This window comes from Mesoplodon bidens (assembly GCF_964165515.1).
Source record: "Mesoplodon bidens genome assembly, chromosome: 5".
Classification (NCBI taxonomy): domain Eukaryota; kingdom Metazoa; phylum Chordata; class Mammalia; order Artiodactyla; family Ziphiidae; genus Mesoplodon; species Mesoplodon bidens.
The window spans coordinates 109,408,386-109,422,518 of record NC_138161.1 but is presented as its reverse complement, the minus strand read 5'-3'; the positions used below and the strand labels follow the sequence as shown (position 1 = coordinate 109,422,518).

The following is a 14,133-nucleotide window of genomic DNA, read 5'->3' as shown; positions in this document are numbered from 1 at the left end:
CTGTCCACTGGAAGACATTCTCTGGCCGGAAGCAGGTGACCCAGAGAGAATTTTGAGGTACTAGGATAGAGGTCAGCAAATTTTTTCTCTAAAGGACCAGATGGCAAATATTTTAGGCTTGTGGGCTATACAGACTGTTGCAACTACTCAAGTCTGCTGCCATAGTGCAAAGCAGTCATAGATAATGTGTGAATGGATGAGCATGACTGTGTTCCAATTAAACTTCATATACAAAAACAGCCAGCAAGTCCAACTTGGCCCAAGTCCCCTGCTCTAGAAGGTGGTGGAACCACAATGTAGAAGGAACCTGGGTCCCTAAATGACTGCTTGACAACCACAAGTATTCACGCTGAATATTGCATAGTTGAGAAATAAGCTCTCCTTATGTTATGCCAGTAAGATTATGGGATTTGTTAAAGCAGTTAACATTCTTTACCCTATTTAATTATACCCAACATATTCTATTCCTTCTGGTTGCCAAGTTCACGGATCAGGAAATGGACCAATGAGGAAGAAAACCCAAATATTCTTCTAAAATGGCCTTTAGAAGTACAGGGCTGAAGAGACGTTGCAGGTAGGAACTTTTCAAAAGCATCCTCCAATCTCGCCCTTTAAAAAAAAAAAGTTCTGGAGGATTATACTTCCCCCAGAACCTAGATGAGGCAAAGTTTTAGCTCAGTCAGGGTCTTTGAGAAGACCATCTTGATGGTTGAAAAGGATAACTATCTCTTTTGTGAAGCCCTCTATGACCATCCCTCCCTCACTTGGCTGGGTAGCAGTGGGTTGGCTGCTTGTCCTGTGTTCCCTGAATACTTTACACACTGACTGCCCATACTTCTTTTTAGGTTGTACAGGTATTACATGTTTTGGTCTCTTCCACTGGATTACAAGCTCCATTAGAGCAGGGATGCCTTCTTGTTTCCCTAGGTGCACCCCATCCCCCACCTCAGACTCACCCACCTCACCCCACAGCCAGCACAGTGCTTGGCACACAGTAGGTGCATTATAAATGTTTCTCCAGTGAAGGAGAGAACTGGAATGCATAGATAAAGACATGCACAGGTTAAGGTCAAAATTATCTAGGTAATAGGTAGGGAAACATATAATTTATCATCCAAACTAGGACACTTTTGAGAGTGACATGTGGCTCTACTATAATTATGTGAGGACATCAGGCATAAATGGGGACTGTCCTGAGCAAACCAGAATCTGTGGTCATCCTAGCAGAGGCCCCTGTGGATTGTGGTCTCCCACGATATAGAGCATTCCTCAAGGAAATTGGTGATTTCTATTAGTTTAAGGATCCTTTAAGATTAAAAACAAGCCAAAAAGAAGACTCAGAGTACAATGGAAAGGAAAGGGTGACGTGATTTGAAGTTTTTCTTGGCCGAAATCTGGGAGGATCAGCATAGCTCTCTCATTGCGCTGTGAGTTTTCACTGATCATTTCACACTAATGCCAAGCACAACATCTTGAGTTTACAGTACAGCTCAGCTGCACCCTAAAGCACAGTCCCAGGCATACCCACAGGAACTTGCACATGCGTGCACACACACACACACACACACACCAGTTCCATCAGAACAAGAGGATCCTAATTATTCCTGTGTGTACTCTATCTACATAGCGTGTCTCCAAGGAACCCCTCAGAACTTCCACATTTCTAGAAAATAGTCTAAAGAGTCACTCTAAGAGAACCGTGTCCATTTCAGGGACATCCATTTGAGAAGTAAATGAAATCATGATTGTGAATATTTGTGGAAAGTTTCGGGAAGTAGTGCGTGTGTATGTGTGTGTGTGTATGTGTGTGTGTGTCAGTCTGAGTGTAGAACAGTAATCACACTAGAAATACTGATCTGGCTGATCATCACATGCTGACAAAATGAATCTAATTACAGAGAACAAATAAAAATCTAGCCAGAGAACACAGGCAGTTGCCACACTCTCCCACCACAGCCGATGGAAGAGATTGGGCTGAAGGTGGAGCCACATAGTTCAGGTGGCTATCTAGAGCTTCAGACGGAAAATTGGCCCATAATCTTTCCACATAAAGCATGCCATTTGAACGCCCACCTACTGTTTCCTATTCTTAATAGATTACTTCCTTGTGTTTGCCTGTTTTCCCTCCTTGGGTCCCTGGAATATGTTTCATGGAAAATGTCCCTGCCCAGCTATACATTCCCTCCATGGAGGAGCCCCACTGAGGCTCACTCATCCCGACTGTGTTTTTCAATCTGAATATTCCAGCAGCCACCACTCCTTTCCTGGACTGCTCTTTACCACGAGTACTGATTTATCCAACATTTAGATTTTGAGCCTCAAAGCAACCTGAGAGATCATTTGGTTAGCTATTATTACCTCCATTTCACAAAAAGAAACTTGCCCAAGGTCAAAGAGCTGATATACGGGAAAACCAAGGCTAGAACCAGGTCTCAAGTCCAATTCTCTTTTGGCTCTACCCACAGTCTCATCCACAAGAATACTGCCCCCCACCCCACCCTAGCCCCCCAGTTATTTCATTTGTCAGTTAATATAGGACATTTGCTAAGACCTGGGTCAAAGAAATGAAGTGGCAGAGATATTACATAACTAAAACCTCTTTGGACTTCATCAGCGTGAACACCTCCCAAAGGGTCTGACCAGCCATGGGCTCTGTGAGCTTCCTTTATCAGCAACAACTGCTACAGATATGAGAGGAAGGGTCCCACACACCTTGGTGTGGCTCCACATCTCCTTCGGGTAAGTAGTGTGGCTTGGTGCGGGCACAAACAGGATCACCTGATCTCATGGTGTTCCTTTAAAACGATGAGCTCCTCTACTGGAAATCAGGTAGTGTGAGCGTTTTCCCTGGGAATCGAGAACATGGAGGATGAGTTAGCCTACAAAGGCTAAGACAGGTTTACCTGCAGAGGAAGACTTGGTGGAGGACAGACAGCAGTTGTGGACAAGGAACTGCTGATGGTTTTGTAGATCTTTAGATGGTGCCTGGGAATCATTTGCAAGCCCTGATCTGGCACACACAACTGATAGTAGGACCCAGGGGCCCTACCCACCCTCCCTCCTTGAACTCATGAGACCTTGGGAACATCACTTTCTCTGTGTATGAGTTCATCTGCAAGAGTGTGACCTTTAGGAACGTGGCTTATGACGCTAGAACATCTGTAATGTTAGGAGAGGTATTCCCTGCACTAAAACATTTTTTCCTGCCTACTCTGGCCGCCTACATCACAGCACCTGAAATTCTCTTATTATAGGGTTTTATATCTCAAAGGCTTTTAATATCCAAGAATACCCTATTAAAACGTCAGTTCCCTGAAAAGGCCACTTAGGTAAGAGTTTGGGACACACTGTAGGCTTTAGGAACAATAGCTTGAGGATGCAAAAGTGTGAACATTACCACTTAGGGAAGGGAGGGAGGCAGGCCCTGTGCTTCACACACACACCATGTCACCAAGGCAGTGAGGGGAGAAATTAGAAGCCTGAGTTCTAATCGTGGCTCCACTGTAAGCTCCCTGCAACACCTGAATGAGTCCTTTCACTTCTCTGAGCTCAGTGTCCTCATCTATAAAAGGAAGGGACTGGTCTGGAAGTGCACTGAGGTTCTGTCTGGCTCTCAGGCTCTCAGGGAGAGTCGATGATCTTGGAGTGAGCTGGTGACCTCCTAAGCCATTCATTGTTGGCTAATCCTGGAACAGAGGGGAGAGTCCCCGACAGGCAGCAAAGAATAAATTCCCCTAGGAGAGGGATCCAGGATTGGGATGGGTCCTGGAGTAGGGAGGAGCGAGAGGGTAGGGAAGATGCCCCAGGATGCCTACTCCCTCTTTTTTTTGTGGTATGTGGGCCTCTCACTGTTGTGGCCTCTCGTGTTGTGGAGCACAGTCTCCGGACCCGCAGGCCCAGCGGCCATGGCTCACGGGCCCAGCCACTCCACGGCATGTGGGATCTTCCTGGACCGGGGCATGAACCTGTGTCCCCTGCATTGGCAGGCGGACTCTCAACCACTGTGCCACCAGGGAAGCCCCCTACTCCCTCTTACTCCCAGACTTGTTGCCGGTGGATCCTGGTCTCCCTTGTTAGAAAAACAAAACACCGTGTTACCAGGTGCCCTTATGGTCTTTGATCAGATGCCTGGGCTCTGCCAAATTTCCTTGGAGAGTGGCTGGGTTGCTTTCAAACTAACTTATCCCAACCATAAAACTACAGAGAAAAAGAGGTTAGGACTTGGAGTTAGGAGACCTGACTTCTGGCCCCAACTTGCTGAGTGATCTTAGGGCAAGTTATTTTATGTTTCCTAACCTGGCCCTTAGATACAGTATCAGTCTGCATTTTAGGACACAGCATGGCCTCCAAGTTTTGAGGCAGTGAAAGGGATGTCTAGCAGGCAACTCCTGCTCTGGCTTGGCCAAGAGAACATCACCTCCAAATTAGAATCTGGTGAGGGTCCAGGCCACAATGAGTCCTAAAGATGTCCTCAGAGCCCCAGACAGTTTCTAGCCCACAGTCAGATGTTTCTTCTATTCTCACCCACTAGGGGATGGAGGAAGGCAGAAACACACTTGACCTTAACCTTTGCTCCTTCTTTGATTCAGAACATTAGTTTTGCTATTATCTAATACAACCCACCCATTTTACCTATGAGGATCCCAAGGCTAGAGAGGGGAAGTGACTTGACTGGGTCAGTGCAGACAGAGTCCGGATCACTTCAAGGTCTGGATTCAAGGCTCTTCCTTCAGGCTTCTGCCATGCCGCATTTTGCAAGCCTTCATTTGGCTCAGATTACAGGGAGGGATATGGGCAATAACTTTGGTGACTACAATTCCATTAAAGCTAATTCCAAGTAAACCATCCTTCTCCAAACCAGAACCATCCCTTCCCTAAGAGGGTTGGGGAAGTTCGAAGGAAAATCTTGAGAACAGAATCTACCTGATGTGGAGTGGAAGAGTCAATTGAATCCCAGTCTTCCCTCCCTTCCAAACATAATATCCTTAAAACCTTGGCTCCTCCATCTGGGTGATGACCTTGAACTTTATCAGCCCTATTCTCATAGCATGAAGTGGAATTGCCCCCTTTACTCCCTCCTTAGCATTTCCTGAGCACCTACTAGGTGTTGGGCTCTATGCTAAGTTTGGTGAGTCAGCGATGCCTAAAGTCACATGCCTGTCCTGGGAGAACTCAGCCAACCAGAAGGGATACAGACGATTAATAAATATGGCGCAAGGGAAAGAGCACCGCCACCCTCAAACTACACCTGCTCTTCTAGGGCAAGGCCTTGCCAGACCAGACCTCAGGGGTGGAAATAAGAGGAGACCAAGTTCCTCTGGGGGTGGCCACCCCACCCACCAGCAGCATTCTTGCCAGGAAGACAGACACCTGGCCCCTCTACCTTCAGCATCGTGCAGCTAGTAGACACTCACGTGCACTTGTTGGTGGGAGTGGCACGTTGAAGAATGGCACACAAGTTTATCATCCAGCATCTACCACGTGTAAAATGTAGGGGTACATAAGAAAGGGGGAAACAAAGAACAATTCACCTGCCAGTTTCTGCCATCCCAAAGCTAAAAATCTAGTTATAAGCCATAAAAACTGGATGAATGTGAAAAGAGCATGGGTTTAGGAGTTTGAACCCCTGGGTCTTGGTGTCTCCTTGTATAACTTTGGGCAGGACATCACCCCTCTGTACCTCATTTGTTCATTTCTAAGTGGGGGCTGGGCAGGGCCGAAGCATGCCCTGGAGCTGCAGGATTGGTGCTGATGGATGACTGTGTGCTTGGTTTGTTTTTCCTTTAAAGTTTGGGCTTTCTTTTCTTCCATGTGATTAAAGTCTGAACTAGGTTTGTGGGAAGAAGGAAAAATGAAGCCAGGATCAGGTGGGAAGCTGGGTAATAGGAGAAGCCCAAGGGGAATGATGTGTTACAGGAGGAAGTGGGGTGGGAGACAGATGAAGAAGAGAAACAGGAAAGGAGGTGGTCAGAAGGGCTGCTCTCCCTGGGGGTTAGAAACAAGGGCCTTTGCTGTTGCCACTGAGCAGCCCTAGAGCTGTGAAGGAATTAGTGCCAAGCTGCAGGGCCACCTAGCCATTCAAACCACCAAAATGATGGTTAGTCAAGGCTGTTCAGATTGGGTCACTCCAGAGCTGGCGGGGGTGGGGGGAGGACAGGAAGTGGGGTTGGTCCCAGGCACATTATGAACATGGATGAGCCAGCAGGAGCAGGAAAGGCCCCAGCTAACCATAAAGCCAGATCCAGGTGGGGCCGAGCACATGGAACATTCTCCAGGGTAGATCACATGCTGGGTCACAAAGCAAGCCTCGGTAGATTTCAGAAAACTGAAATCATAACAAGCATCTTTTGCAACCACAACACTATGAGGCTAGAAATCAACTATAAGAAAAAAACTGAAAGAAACACAAACATGTGGAGGCTAAACAATATGCTACTAAAGAACCAATGGATCACTGAAGAAATCAGAGAGGAAATCAAAAAATACCTAGAGACAGATGTGGCCAAGTACAGAAAAACCTGGTGCCAAGAGTATAGAGCACCCTGGCCCTAGGGGCCTCCTGCCCGCCTGGAGCCCAGAGTAGTTTCCCACGTTGTCAGGCAAGGCTCCTAGCACCAACAGACCACGCACATTGCTAGCTCTGTCACGCATCACTTACCAGCAGATGCTAAGGCTACAGTTGCATATCACACAGAGGAAAGAGTTCTCCTTATTACATTACTAAACCCTTTAGAAATGAGGGCAACGAGCTCCTAATAGAATTGTTACGTTTCTCATGGTTCTTGGTGACTCCCAGGAGGTTTTCTAATCTCCAGTGTGGTGCCAGGGGTGGATTCTACCAGCCATTTCCTTCTCCTTTCACAAGTAGAACCCTTAAAAGCAACTCCGTCCCTGGGAGGGCATTGTGCTTTCTCAGTATAACAGAGCCTTTCTAATTTGTTTAAAATCTACTCGTCTGCTGACTGAGGGGCAGTGAGGGGGAAGGTTTTCTTTAGCGGGGAGCATGCGTGTGTGTAGAGTGGGTGTTGCCTGACACTGTGATAGTTGAGAGGCTGTGTAATACCATTGTTTATTTTACTCTGTCCTACTCCTCTCTCCTTCTGCCTCAACACACACAGAAATTGTACAAACAGGGGATGTTTGTGCCGAGGGAGGTGGAGAAACACCTCCTCCGTGGACGCATGCGGCCACCCCTGCAACTATCTCTCTTTGAGCCAGAAGTCACTCCGTGTTTCGTGCACTCAAGGCTGCAGTGTTGGACACCGAGGATTACTTAGGCTGGGGAAGACTGCGGCAAGAGTCTCACTGCATTTAAAGTACCATCAGGTAGTAAAGGAGAAACGTGAGCCTCACCTTGCGAGACGGAAAAGCTAAATTTGATGAATAAACCAGACCTCAGGTGCTTTCTGGAACGTGTATTTCCTCTACTTTGCTGTGCTTTTGTCACACCACTCTTTTCCCTCTGAGTGTCAAGAGTAAATTGGTTTTCCGGTTTTGTTTTGTTTTTTCATTTAAAACATCTCTCCTTACGCTAGTGATGTCATCATCCCTGGAAGACTGAGATGTAAGAAGAGGTGAATCATGTATCACCTTCGCATCTCTTCTAGAATTACATCAGCCAGAGCCCTGGGGTGCAGTGGGGATAAAAGCCAAAAAGTAGAGGGGAGGAAAGAGGGAAAGGGAGGGCGCCGGTCGGGGGAGGGAAAGAGAAAGCTGGTTTTTTTGCAGTCTGCTTATTTTCTTCTTTCTCCTTCCTCACCCCCTAAACACCCCTTCCCTATTTATAAATCAGATAACAGGAAAAATCAGACTTTAAAGAGACAGTTACCTTATATTTATTGATGGTGTTGGTGTAAATGTCATTTGTCTGAACTTTCTGACCAACCACCATACCCCCATCAGTCACAGACGAAAGCCACCTTGGCATTCTCACTGGACACATCAATTGGATTAAGAAGGAAGACATGAAGACCCTGCCCCACCCCCAAGTATTCATCAAATGATCTTCACCATGATTAATGTTCTCATCAGTTTCAAACAGCAAAGGAGCTGGCAGTGCATGGAAATAATTTGAAATATGAAATTACTGAAATGTGAAATCTAACCATGCAAACTAGCAATGACCCACAGCTGACTTTCCTGCCCTCTCTCTACCTGGGGGTTTGAAAACATCATCCAATAATGTGTAGCTGAGGTATTCAGCGAAAGGGATAGGGACTCTCAACTAAACCAAAATATAATAGAAGAGAAATATAAGATAGGTCTTGTTCTAATGCCCTCAGAAAGTGACTCTGAATATTTTTCAATTTCCCACACACCCACCCACCCTTTGCTTTTCTAAAGATCATCTTATGCCTGAACCACTCCTGTTAATTAGGAAGAAAATCTAACACCCCCCTTCCTCTATGGCTCCAGTGAATTCCAGACTCCTTAGGATCACTGGGTCTAGTGGCTCAGAACATATTTATGATGAAAACAAAACCAAGGGCCTCGGGACACTACACTAGGGAAGGTCAGGAGAGCGATCAATTTCTGCAACATAGGAAAAGGGGCCCATAAGGGCAAAGGGAAAAAAGTTTGCAGAAGGCACAGTTTTGGCAGAATCTTGTTACAGCTTCCAGCTGATCGGGTGTAGCCAAACTAGAGACATCTGTTTGGAGTTTACAACAGAAACAAACACACGGAAAGCATGAAAACGCTAAGACACACACACAGACCAAGCTCTAGCAGTCCTTCTCCGCCTTGACCTCCAAACCATTCTCCCACTGGGTCATGCTGGGTTGTAGAAGGAAAGGAAATAGGCTCTTCCACCTGCCCCTGCCCCGACCCCACCCCACGTGCACCATGACTCATTCAAGCCATGACTGGAACCTCCCCACTTTCCTCTCTCCTTGACTTTCCTCCCAGGAAAAACAGAGATGCTCCCACTCCTCAGAGAGCATCATGGGGACTTTCCTTAGCTCTCTAATTCACACCTTTAAAGCTCCTTGAGCTGTCTGGAAAGGAAAAGGTGAACCACAGAAGGAGGTGGTAAAACCTCAGAAGACCTTGAAAGTCACCCCTCCCTAAATAACCTCACAGGTTTGGCAATGAGGAACAGAACTCACGCGGCATCTCCAAGAATGTCCTCAAAGAAGCCAGAAAAAGCCCATGCTCACACAACTAATAGTAAGTGAAGAACATGGCCCCAGCTGCAGCACACAGAGTTGCAGAGGACCAGAAAGGCCACAGGCTACACATAGAGTGGGTTCCCCTTCCCTAATTACCTCCAAGCCCCGAAAGGGACAAAGACTGTCCTCCCTCATCCCAGCCATGGTCACACCCTCTGCCGCCCAGCCCCACGGCCAAGCATTTTCTCAAGCAGGTCTAGACGCTCACCTGTTCTGTTAAATTTTCCTCTTTATTCTCTCCCCACTGGCAGGCAAACAGAACCAGAGCAGTCCTACTCTTTAAAAATAACAAAATGTTTTATACACATTTCTGTATATACAACTGAACAACATTTTACATGTCCCTTTTGCACAGCAAAAGATATAAACATTGGACTCTGAGAACACAGTTATGTACAAAAAAAATGTCAAAAATACTTCACAACAGTGCAAAAATATTTTACACAGTATCATGGAGCGAGATCTTTTGAGCGGGAGCAAGGTGTTTGTGTTTCTAAAGGAAAACTCCTTTTTTAGATATTAGATGTCTTGTAAACAAAATGCAACTTTCTTTTTTTCCCCCTCCCTTCCCCACCAGTTATTTGAGGAATTTGGCAGAATTTCAAGGGTCTGAGTCTGAGGTAAACAACCCAAGCTCTCGCACCAAAAAGACTGGGGGCAAGGAGGTGGCACTAAAGCCTCAAACCTTGAGAGCAAATCCTTTTTTTTTTTTTAATGACATGTCAATGACAGTGCCAGGCCGCTCCCAGTTGGGGGCTGGTGGAGGAAGTTAACCCCTCCTCCTCAGGCCCCAGCTGCCCACAAACAGGAAACTGGCCAGCAGGCACCTCACGCCTGCGGGGCTTTGCTAACACCAGCTGCCCTTCCCCTCCCCAGACCCCAGAGGGCTGCCTCTCTCCCCTTCCTTGTAGGGTTTCCCTCCCCCATATCTCCACGTGCAATCTGAGCCCTGCTTCAAACAGAGCCAAACGTATGGGGGTGGGGGAGGGTCTGGGCCTCAAGTGTCCCCTTTCCCCTTTCTTGGGGGGGTCGGGAAGGTAAGGAAGTGGTGGAGAGACGCGGGGGTCACGATGGGGCAACAGGGGCGCGCACAGGACATTGCTGGGAGCTCAGCCCGAGTGGGGTTCGTCTGGGCTGGTGCAGTCGGCGGGGTCAGACTGGTCCCCGGCGGTGGTAGTGGTGGCTTCCGGGCCCCCTCCTTCGATGGAGCTCTCGCTACCCGTGCTCTCACCCGACAGCAGGCGCGTCACCCGCAAGTCGGCCTGCAGGCTGCGCACGTCGTTACCGAAGCTGAGCTCTCCCAGATCATTAATAAGCTGGGACAGCTCGGCCTTCATGTCGGAGGTGCTGCCCAGCAGCAGAGACGGCGACCCAGGCTCAGGGCCCGGCGAGACCCCGCCGCCCCCCAGCACCTCTTCGCGGCCACTCTCCAGCGTGTCCAGCAAGTCCCCGCATTCGAAGTGCATGGCCACCACCAGCGCCCGCTGCGCCTCGGCCTCTTGCTCTGCCGGGTCTCCCTCCCCGGCTCGGTCCTCCTCCTCATCCCCCTCCTCCTCCTCCGGGCAGCCCTCCGTGTGCACCCCTCTCTCTTCCTCCTGCAGCTCCTGCTCCTGCTGTTCGCCGAGCAGATCCTCGGTGATGGAGCCAAGCTTGGGCGCGCTGCGGCTGCGCTCCACCGGCGGCTTGTAGCAGCAGGGTCCGTGCAGGAGCAGCTTGCGCAGGGGCACTAGCGGGATGGTGTGCGCGCCCACCAGCTCCTGCTGTTGGTGACGCGCGTCGTCTCGTCGCTTGAGCCGTTTAAATTCCGCCAGAGCGTTGGCTGACGTCTGGTAGAGCAGCAGGGCCATGGCCTGCGCCTTCTCGGGCTTGGACACCAGCACCGCGTGGCAGCGCAGCATTACCGCCTTGTGCTTGAGCTCGTGCCGGTACACCCAGGCGAAGACCTTGGGCAGTCGCGCGTCCGCCACGCAGTAGGTAACGCGGTGCAGCAGGTAGAGGTGGCCCGGGCGGCGCAGCGCACGCTCCTCGGCGTGCACCATGCGGATACCCTGCGCACTCACAGTCAGCTTCATCTTGGTGCCCTGACGGCCCGCCTCGCTCTTGCTCCAGATCTTGCCCACCGCTAGGTCGGTGCAGCCGTCGCCGCGGGCCTGGATGGTGGTGGCATTGCCCAGGTAGAGCACGGTGTAAGTTGGGTCCTCGCTGGTGATGTGCAGCTTCTTGCGCTTGGAGCGGAACATGCTGCCCACCCGGCTGAGCGCGCCTTCGGGGCACGCCCGTGCCAGAGAGCTGAGTGCCGAGTAGTGCAGGCTCACCGCGTAGCCCTTGGGTTTGGACGCCTGCCGTGGCGGCGCCTCGGCCAGCAGCTCGAACTTGTGCTTCTTCCACGGCAGCATCTCTGGAGGGCGCCCCAGCGCAGCTGGGCGGCGGCGGCGGAGCGCCGACTGAGAGCCCGGCTGAGCCACCCGCCCCGGCCGGGCCCGGCCGGGGCAAGACCGAAAAATAAAACTCTGCTGGGAGTGGCTCAGTCGGAGGGAGTGGGGGCGGGGGAGATGTTCGAGAACCCCGCCGAAAGAGGTAGGGGTAGAAATTTTTTAAAGAGGATTTAACTGCAAGGAGTTGGGGGGGGGGGAGCACACAGATTTACCCCAGCCTGGGCAGGACCAGGGCAAAAAGTCTTGGGCAAGCAAAATGAGAGAAAGCACGAGAGTGGAGCAGAAAATGTCTTTAGAAAAAAGGGATGCGCGCGTGCAGCAAAAGCAGCCGGGATGGTGCGAGAATACGCAGGAACTCCTCGGCGAAGGTGAAAAGGGGCCCCCTCTCACACTCACATACACAATCCCCAGGGCTAGGGCCAGAAACCGCGGAAACTCAAATGCGAGTGTGCCCAGGGGTCGGTGCTCCCCACCCCCAAGGGGTGCTGGAGGCAGAGAGCCCCTCGGCTGAGCGGGTCCCAGAATCAGCTGCTTGCCCCAAGTGCGCTCAGATGGTGGGTCCGGCTGGCCGCGGCGGGCCCAGCGCAGCAGTCCCGCCGTGGCTCACTGCATCTTGTCTCCCGCAGGACGCCGGGGACTCCGGCTTCGCCGGCTCACTGTCCGGGCTGGCTCCGCCAGGGCAGCGCCGGGCTCCGAGGGCGGGGCGTGCGCATGGTCGGCTCCGGGGATGGTCGCTACCTCATTTCTTCCCTCCGGAGGGTGTCCGACTGCGCTCCCGGGATCCCCTGGCTCGGCTGCCCGCCTTTACAACGCGCCCCCTCCGGTGTCGCGAGCGGTAGCTGCCTCGCCAGCCTCACATCTTTGCCGTCTGGGAGGAAGATCTCGGGTAAATATAGGCCGGCGCGAACCATTCGCCGCTCGGGGACAGGGGAGGAGCAGAGAAGAGGATCTGTTTCGGGCTTGGAAGCCCGGCGGGTTCCTGGTCTCTTAAAGGGACCTGGTTGCAGCCATTGGTTGAGGGAAAGGGGAGAACGGTCCAGCCTGGCAATTAAATCCGAAGTTTACCAGCAGAAATTCTGTAGAATTTATCTACAAAAATCGCCAAGACCTTTGGTTACCCCGCAAGAAAAGCAACTTGAATTCTGACACTCCACCCCCAGCCTGAATTGCAACTCACTGATGTGTGTCTCCATCGGAACTTCTGGGGGAGGTGGTGGAAGGTGGGATTTACACTATGCAATACAAAAAGGTTGGGGAAATAGTGATTCTTTCCGTGTGTAATAGCTTTCTGAAACTGACTGGGTGCTGTTTAATTTTTTTTCCCAGAATTTTATTCTATTAAAGAAAATAAAGAGGGGCAAAGAAAACGCTGAGACTTATCTTTCACTATCTTGGAGCCCTTTCTCCACAGGCAAAGAGCAGATAGTGAAAAGAGAGATGAGTGGTAATAGGATGATTAGAGTGAACACTATAGTATGTGTTTGGTGAATAAGGTGCTTCCAGCTCCTAATCCCCAGCAGTGCCCCCTCCTTCTGTCAGGCCTCAGAGTAGAGCAGTTTTCTGAGATATATTCAATTTCTAAGTCATGCTTGTGTGTGGTTAGAACTCAGCTTATAATTTGGCAGGCCAGTCATTCAGTTTTATTACATCATTGTCACATTATGGATGAGAATTCCTAGTAAAAATTCAAATGGTGTTTTTTATTTGTGTCAAATAAGGCCCAGCCACCCTCCACAGAGAATGATTAACATTAATCATGCTTTTCTCTTGTGCCAGCTAGATAATGCCGCTTTAATCATCTGGCCGGCTTGACCCTTGGCTAGTAACTCATTTCTGGGTCCTCAAAACAACCGGCTTGCCTCTACGTTCTGCTCAATCAAAGCAAAACCACTTCTAGCTGGAATGTGTGATAAATGTCCAGGTGACCCTGCATCAAACTCCCAAGCTCATCCCAGAGGAGGAGAGTAGGCTCTCCCGCTCCCCAGGCCCAGTCTACTGGGGATCTGGATGGCTCTGGCTTCCATGCCAGGTTCTGATTTCAGAGCAACTGTAACTCCTCATGGAAATTCTCTGGCCCTCTCCCTTTACTAACTTTTAACCTTTCTTTGAACACTAACCCAATTTTCTAGAGTCACTGGTGCTGCGTTTCAATTTAACTAACTTTCCTGAGTACCTTTTGGTACCAGGCCCTGAGCTGGGAACAGACCTAATTCCTGTCTCCAAGAAGCTCCCAGTCCAATGAAGGATGTAAACTTCACCCACCTCTGGGCTTCTTCTGAAATGTAAGTTCTGTGAGAGCACCCTATCTCCCCCAGTGCCTGACACTACTTAATTGTTGAATGAATGGATGAAACATGCATGTAAACAAGAAGACAGAGTAAACTAAATGCCTTGAGACAAGACCCAAAGTACTCTGAGAAGCTGGAAGAAAAGGTTCTTTGTGACTAGGAAAATCAGAAAAGGTTCCATGGAGGTGGTGAAGTTTGAAATATGGACAGGATTTTGTCACGGAGGGAAGAATTAAAGGG

At 49.8% G+C, this 14,133-nt stretch overlaps 1 protein-coding gene across 1 annotated transcript; it reads right to left on the bottom strand.

The window, feature by feature from the left end:
• Positions 1 to 7,819: 7,819 nt before the first annotated feature.
• Positions 7,820 to 12,723, bottom strand: FAM43A (family with sequence similarity 43 member A). The gene has a single exon (XM_081235923.1). It carries the CDS (start codon positions 11,564 to 11,566, stop codon positions 10,280 to 10,282), a length of 1,287 nt encoding a protein of 428 aa, XP_081092049.1. The 5' UTR covers positions 11,567 to 12,723; the 3' UTR covers positions 7,820 to 10,279.
• Positions 12,724 to 14,133: the final 1,410 nt, after the last annotated feature.

Excerpts from the sequence above, each read along its gene's own strand:
- FAM43A (XM_081235923.1), bottom strand. The coding sequence starts at position 11,566 with ATGCTGCCGTGGAAGAAGCACAAGTTCGAGCTGCTGGCCGAGGCGCCG.